Source organism: Rhinolophus ferrumequinum, chromosome 16 (assembly GCF_004115265.2).
Source record: "Rhinolophus ferrumequinum isolate MPI-CBG mRhiFer1 chromosome 16, mRhiFer1_v1.p, whole genome shotgun sequence".
In the NCBI taxonomy this organism is placed as follows: domain Eukaryota; kingdom Metazoa; phylum Chordata; class Mammalia; order Chiroptera; family Rhinolophidae; genus Rhinolophus; species Rhinolophus ferrumequinum.
Window position 1 is genome coordinate 63,996,880 of NC_046299.1, and position 7,691 is coordinate 64,004,570.

A 7,691-nucleotide genomic window follows, 5' to 3' on the forward strand; every position below is an offset into this window, starting at 1 on the left:
TGGCAAGCTGGCATTAAAAAAAGAAAGGAAAGACGGCATCCTGGCCAAAGGAGATTTTCATTTCCAAATAATAATCAGTTTAATTTGCCCGCATATGACCAATGATTCATGTTCAGATTTAATAATCAGGATCACATAATCTGATTATAGGGGAAATAATTTGTTTACAACCCCCAATTTACTGCTCAGAATTCCATTATCTCTCTTCAGCCATTGGTTTTTAAGAGATACTAACATGACCCAGGGGAACCAAAAGCAAACTATTATATTTCCTACAATTAGATCTTTGTATAGTCTTAACCCCAAGCCCCTACATAAAAAAGACCAGAAACAGCATGGAGGAAACCCCATAAATAAAATGAATATATAATTGTGCTCAGAGACTAGCTCTCCCGGAGAGGCAGAGGCGGCGCTGGGAATCTGCTCCTCCCGCGTTCGGGCACATCTGCCGGGCTCCACCGGTTCGTGCACTTAAACGTAACCACCGTGTAGCTTCTAAAAAGAAAATCCTACCTAGAGACGGTCACCGCAGGCGGTACTCATCTCCGAGGCAGCCCTTTGCTGCTGCCATTTAAAGATTTTTAAATTGCACATGTTCTTCGGATCCACTTCGCTAAAAGAGTCCGCGTGCCGGGGAAAAGTTGGACATGATGCAATTTCTGGAAAGCGGATCCTACCCTGTTCCCATCTGAAAACACAGTTCTCTGCAATTGACCGGCCTTACCCCAGAGTGCTCAGAGCTGCTTGGAGAATAGCATCTCAGCTCTTTTTTTTTTTCTCCAAAGCAAGGAAATGGATATGCATTGATGTAATTTAGTACCTTAGAGACGCGGACAAATTAGTGTAGAACATTATCACTAGTTAATTATGAATGACCGATTAATCAACCTAATCTAATATTCCACATTATGTTGATGTTATTAAAGTGCATCATGAAAATGACAGATAGTCTTCATTTGCTTTCTTTGGCCAAATGTGCACTCTGCAGTCATGATGTCAAAAAAAAAAAAAAAAAAAAAAGTTTTCCAGTTTTAATATTAGGGAATTAAATAATTGAACAGAAGGCTCACCTGCACTCTGGCTTCCGTGAGGTTGATTTTCATGGCCAGCTCTTCTCGGGTGAAGACATCTGGGTAGTGAGTCTGGGCAAAAACCGCCTCGAGAGCTTCCAGCTGGGAAAAGGAAGAAATATTTACCGGTGAGGGGTTGTGGCTGGGTAAGAGGAAGCAGAGGCACATTTCAGATTTGCTACGAGTGGCGAGGAAGTCAGTTCACAGATCAAATAGGGGAAGAAGAGGGAGAAAAGAGCTTTGTGCAAAAATCTCACAGAATCAAAATTTCAACCACCGAGGACCTAGGAGCTAAGACTTGCTAACAACCTCAGTGCTCCCCTGAGAAGTAGGAATAAGAAAAGAGGTACAAATATTTACATGAATTTACATATAAATCTATGCATAGGAATCAAAATCTAAAGTAGCCTTATAAATTAGAACAATCCACACAGCATTCACCATAGGATGTACGAGGAAAGAAATAACTTGCAGAGGCCCTCACTGTGTCAGTCCCACAGAAACTGCCTCAGGGTGTTTGGTCCCCTTCCTGACTGCTCCAGTTTGCTCCTAAAGTTGAACAGATCTAAGGGAAGGGGCCCAGGTCCAGGAAACACGGTATCAGGGTTCCAACTGTAGCCCTTCCATTTATGGGCAGCAATACCTTCTACAAATCCCTCAGCTTCTTGGGCCCCATCTTTTCATCTGCCTTCCGGGGATAAGGACATCCTACCTGCCTCCCTCAAAGGGTTATTTTGGAAGTTAAAATGGCATCGCTGATGTGGAAATATTCCCCAGACTATCAATAAGCCACAGGCAAATGAGAGCAGTCATTACTGCCTCTTCACTTACTATCGGGAATCATAAGGTCAAAGTCTTCTGCCCTCTCCCCAAACAGATTCCTAGACACATAAGTTGTTCAAGAAAACAGAAAGCTCCAGTTAACATAATCAGTTGGACTTATTTTAAAAGACAAAGAAGAGTAGCTCAAACTTTGATTTTTTTGAAAGCAGGAAGCAGCTAACTCTCAGAAGGGGAACGCCCTCATTACCTGCTGAAGAGTGAATGTTGTCCGGTTCCGGCGCTGTTTTCTGCGCAGAAACCCATCGTCAAAATCTCCTGTTGAGTGGTTGCCAAAGGGTGCAGTGCCTGCTGGGAGCAAATAGGACCAACCTAGGCTGAGGGCCCCTGGTCCTCACACCGTCCCAGGCTGTGCACGCGTATTCTCTTTTTCAGAGGCATCAATCCATCTCTCTAGACAGAGCCCCGTCTGTCCCAAAGCATCTTTCTCCACTCCTCTTATTAAACCCCCTCTTTTCTGCTCTCTGATGCTCTCTCTCTCTCTCTCTCTCTCTCCCTGTAACCTATTTAGGCCCAGCTATGCCTATTTCATAGGGCAGGTGGCAACCTTACCCCCCAAGATAGCCAAGTTTACTTCTTGTGAAGGAAGGGTCACTGGCTTAAGGTGGCGCCTTCATCTGCCCTCCAGCTCCCAGCTGCACCTTTGTCCAATGTGCCTTTACCTCATTCCCTACCTCAGACCCTTTAATAGAAGCTGCCATGTCTTCCTTTTGCTCACCTGTTAGTCCACTCGCCTGTGTTTCTGTAAACAACAAGAGTTAAGGGCTGGGGGCGGGGGAGGAAAGAAAACACCAAGACCTTTTCACAGCACTTTTCTCCTAGAATTCAGGACAAGAGGAGTTAAGAAATTTATAAATGAATATTAATTACCATTGGTCACAACTCATCAGCACCATAGTGGATCTGTTATATAGATGTCAATTAACAAGACATCTGCACCAATAGCCGCCATCCTGAATTCCTGGTAGACTTGCACAGGGCCACTCTCAAAGGGCACCGCATCCTCTGGCCAGGCTCATAAAGGACCCACTGCTCCTGCTTCCCAAAAGAAAGACGTCCCTTCCACTGTCCTCCAGCAACCTCCAAAGCTCCCAACAAGCCAGAACAGAATTTGCCCCAAATGTGCATTCAGATCATTTTCCAAATGTGCACCATTTACTTGACAGTCCACAATGGCTCCTTAGGAAAACAAACGAGCAAGTTCCCATTAACTAGTGAATGCCGTACCTGCCATGGGCTCTGGTGTCAGAATCTCGGCATGTTCGGCATTAAGAGCTGGCAAACCACACTGCCCCAACAACGTCCCTCAGAAGGACCTCAGTCCCCAAGAAGCAAGATCCTTTAGGCTTTCAATAATTCCATCTACTAAAGGGAGTCCCTCCCACTTAGTATTCTACTCCAGTGCCACAACACCCCCTTCTCTGCTGAAGCTTCTCCCTCTGTCGTCTGGTCCAAGTCCCATTCTTCTTCAAAACCCTACTTACAAATATTTCTCTCCAGTTCACTGGAAACTTAAAGGGGCAGCCTCAAAGCAGTCTTATTTCCACTATTTTTGCGGGAAACCAAATTGTTTCCTTTTGAAACAAAGCACTTGACTGTTGAGGACAGAAAACAGTCTCTGAGGCTCTCCAATCACAATCAGCCTCAGTCTCTAACTTACAGCTGCTGGTCCCAGATTGTTCACCACGTGTACACACAATAGCTTTAAGTGAAACACTGCATGTCAAATTGAATCCTAAAAAAAGGCTGATGCTCCATCAAATTAATAACAACACAGACTGACAACCTAATAGAAAAGAGGAAAATATGAGAAGTGGCTTTTTACTTTAAAATAAGTAGAATGGTCAATGTTATGAAATTGTTAAAACTTGTCAATAATTAAACAAAACAGAACAATGTACTAGTATTTCCACCATTTTGGCAAAAAAAAGAAAAACAGAAAAAGGGAGGGGGCGTCATGATACCCAAACAGACATGAGTGTGATCAAATGTGCTCACCACTCACCACTTGTAGCAGCAGTCTGATTAAAGGGTAATTCGATCGTTTCCACAAGAAATTTAAGTGCACATACAGGCATTTAATCTATGAATATACTTATACTTATAAAGCGTGACAAAACAGAGGAGAGTGTTCCTGGCAACATACTAATTTAAAGAAAAAAACTGAAAACAGCCAAAGTCCCCATCAATAGACATTTTTCTGCATAACTGATGGAATACTACACAGTTGTTTAAAAGAAATAGGTAGATCTGTAGACTTCGACATGGAAAAATCCCCAAAGTATTTATTATGAAGTGAAGAAAGGAAAGTTCAGAATGACATGACAATATGATCTCAGCACAAATAAGGGATGACACATACAGAGAAAACTATATAAATGATGGTTAAAAAAAATGTATTTTTCTTGAAGGAATCACAAGAAACCAACAATCGGAAGTACTTTCAGAAAAAGAGGTGAAGAAGGAAGATTTCACTTTTCAACATATAGGTTTCTGTTCTGTTTTAATTTCTTAAGCAGGTATATGTTGTACTTTTAAATTTAATATCAGCAAAATTATCTGAGAAGTGAGAGTATGAGCCATGCTGTTCTTTCTCCTTTTTGCCTCTCTAGATTAATGAAAACTAAAAATTAGAAAGCTGAGCGGCCACAATGAGATGTATGTACCAAAGGTCTGTTCTCAGCCTATTTGCAGCAGATCACCTGCTCTCCAGAAACACTACACGAAAATAAGCATCCCTTTCTGCAAAACTGGCTTAGCAACACATCTGCAAAGAGATAAAAAGGATCTTAAAGACCCATCTCCTTTTCTTCTGAGCATATCAATCAGAATCACCGTTAAGGTGGGATGTGGGGGTGTGGGATGAAAGGTGAGCCATCTGAACTGGGCTGACAGCTGCCAGCAGCTCAATGTGGGGGCCATGACAGGCTGGGCTCGGACTCTCCCTAAGAGGCTTCTGCACACAGGGCTTTCCCCTTAAGTCATTTAGCCCACCACCTGCTAAATGCCCAAAACTTCAGCTGTCCCTACTTTGACCAGAAAGCTGGGTCACTGGGTGTCAGTCAGTCCAAACCCAAGGTTCAGAAGTGCAGAGAAGATGTGTCTGGTGCACATTCGGAGGGTCTCCCTCCATGCCTGGGGTAAAATGTCAGGGGATGCACCACTCTGACTTTTTCATAAAGCCCATCTGCTTGGGTCCTTGGAGGTAAAAGGACACGAAAGGCAGGCAAGAGGCTGGCCTTTTCTTCTTAGGAATGCTGATCAACGTGGTAGGGTTTCAACTCTGGTCCTCATTACCCTCTTTAGAAAATCCTACTGAATTTTTAAAAGCTTCCGTGAGAAAAACAAAAACACACTTCTGAAACCCCTGTGTTGTTGGGCAGCTGAGGCTCAGCCACTGCTCAGGGTTACCCGGAGCAGGGCGAATGAGCACCCTCTGATGACTTAGGCCTCTCAGTATCGTACCACCTTTGCCCTGCCCCATGCTTCCCTGGATTTCTTGGCTTCGAAAATTCTTCCACCCCACAAATAAATCAAAGGAGTGGATTGCCAAAGTCAAGTAGTGATATTGCTCCCACGGTTATAAAAGTCCTAATGTCCCACCGCTGAGACTACTGTTCTGCGGCCGACACTGTTAAAGGGCCAGGGCCATCCTTGGGCTTGGCTTTGCCTGATGCATACTAATCTCCCCTTGTGCAAGGGGCCCACTCCTGGGAATTTCTACTACCCTCACCACCCTGGGGGTACCAGGGATCCAAGCTGTCCCCTTCTCACCAACCTATCCCCACCAACATCCAGTGCAGAGACCACACCAAGGAACCTGAGCCAGAATTTCTTTTAAGTCCTGGAGACCCTCAAAGACCCATACCCTGGCCACCAGGCTGCCCCTGAGAGAGGGAAGTGGTTGGCATTTGAGGTGAAAGACCCAGGGTGTCACAGAGGAGGAGCCAGGCCAGGTCATTCAGAGAGGTGGTGGGCTGGACCTCCTGGCTCCAAAGGGCCAAGGTGGCCTGGAATGCACGTTGAGGCCCAGAGCAGTATTGCCTTGTGCCAGAGTGAGGGCAGCAGGCAGAGAGTCTTTCCCGCTCATGGTAGGGCCCAGGACAATGCAGGCCAACTTCCTAGTCCACCTTGGCTTTTCAGGATGTTTGCAAAACACCGTGAAAGATTGATGCGGCCCCCTGGGCGGGGGAGTCCCGATTAGAGGCGTGACACCAGCATCTGTGCTGGGAGGACCCACTGGTCCCTGAGGCTCGCATAGCCTGGGGCTGCCCAGCTCAGGCGTGGAGGGAGGTGGGAGGCAGGTGGCAACGGGGCGAGAGGCAGGAGCGGGGTGTGGAGAGGGGGTCAGGGGTGCCTCTACCCACCGGCCGGCGGCTGCAACCCTGGCGGAACTGGGACCCAACCACCCGCCAGCGCACTGCCGCTTGGGCCCTTTCTGGCCCGCGCAGGCCTTTCAAAGCGGCTGAGCGCTGCTCTTACTCACCCTCCAGTTGTGGCGGACAGTGAAAATAAAACATTGCGGACGGCCGGATCCTCTGGACCGCTCGGACTCGGGAGGGTGACCGCGGGACCAACAGGCGTGCGTAGCTCCGGCCTGGCTGCAAAGCAAACAGCGATTGTCTAAGTCCCCCTCTGCCTGCGCTCTAACCCGACCTGCAGCGCACCGGCTGCTCCCCTCCGGGAAAATCCCCTCCCAACACCCTCAGCACACTGAGGACTGGAGCGGAGGTGGCAGGGCCGTCTCGAGCCGGGGATCCACGGGACAGCCCTTCAGTTCGGGTCCACCTCCCGGACAGTTGTGCTCCCACCCCTGCCCTAATGCCAAACTCGCTCAGTTCCGGTTCTCAGGTGTCCCCGGCGCAAGCGCTGCACCCAGGTCACCGCAGCCCGGTCGGGCGAACGCGCCAGGCCATCTGCGCGAACAGCAGCCGCCGCCAGGAAGGCAGCCGAGCCCCCAGGCCTGTTTCGCGGGGCCGGGTGAGCGGGTCGGGAGCCGAGCATACCTCGGCAGGCAGCGGGCGAGGAAGGCCGGAGCGTGACCGCCTCGGGTCCGCACGCTGGGCTCGGCTGGAGGCGGGAGGGGCTCGGCGCGGCTGGCGCCTGCAGGACCAGAAAAGTGACTCGGGAAGTGGCCAGATGTCTTGCTGTCTGTCTACAGCGCGCGCCGCCGCTGAGCACTCGCCTTTATAATCTCACGCATAATTGGCCTTAATCTGATTATTTCCAGCGCTGTCTACAGCGAGTAACTTGGATAGGTCTATTGGGCCTTACAAATGGCCCACGTGGTGTAAAAAAAAAAAAAAATCCGTCATTTCTCAGCAAACATCAGGAATGTTTTCCTCTTTTCTTTTAAAAGAGGATGGTAACAACCATCACCCCCACCCCCAAAAAAGGCATTATTTTCTTAACACTCCACCCCACCCCCACCCAAGTCCCCTGACTCAAACCTTCTTTCTCCCGGAGAGCTTAGGTTGGGGCGCGCCCTTGTCAGAGGCCTGGCGGCTCCCGGGCTGCGAATTGACAAAGCGCTGCTAATTTTTGCCGCCGGATGGGTTTTGGGGGGACTCTGCACACGGTTTCCCTTTCCAAGCGACCGTACAAAAGGAAAGTTTGATTTTGTTCTCAGCAAGGGGTCCTTGAATTTATGTTTGCTTCTCGATGCAAATGATATGCGGTGGGACCCTCCGCAATTACTTTTAAAATGCATCGGAGGCAGACACTCAGCAGAGAGAGACCGCCCTTCCCTCTGCCTGGGTGAAAATTAAACTCTAAAGTACC

The 7,691-nt window shown here is 48.1% G+C and overlaps 1 protein-coding gene across 3 annotated transcripts in view; it reads right to left on the reverse strand.

Annotated features, from left to right (window-relative positions):
• Positions 1–7,049, reverse strand: part of DRGX (dorsal root ganglia homeobox) — a 32,077-nt gene extending 25,028 nt beyond the window's left edge. The window contains exons 1-4 of one of the 3 annotated variants that reach the window (XM_033130832.1): positions 6,917–7,049; positions 6,397–6,511; positions 2,101–2,198; positions 1,071–1,172 (exon numbers count right to left, since the gene is read on the reverse strand). In XM_033130832.1, coding sequence (XP_032986723.1) covers positions 1,071–1,172; positions 2,101–2,198; positions 6,397–6,430 — 234 coding nt within the window. In that variant the 5' untranslated portion in view covers positions 6,431–6,511; positions 6,917–7,049. Of the gene's footprint in view, positions 1–1,070; positions 1,173–2,100; positions 2,202–3,137; positions 3,147–6,396; positions 6,512–6,916 lie in introns of those variants that run through there. The other 2 variants (XM_033130831.1, XM_033130833.1) reach the window with 2 other exon arrangements.
• Between the last annotated feature and the right edge of the window lie 642 nt (positions 7,050–7,691).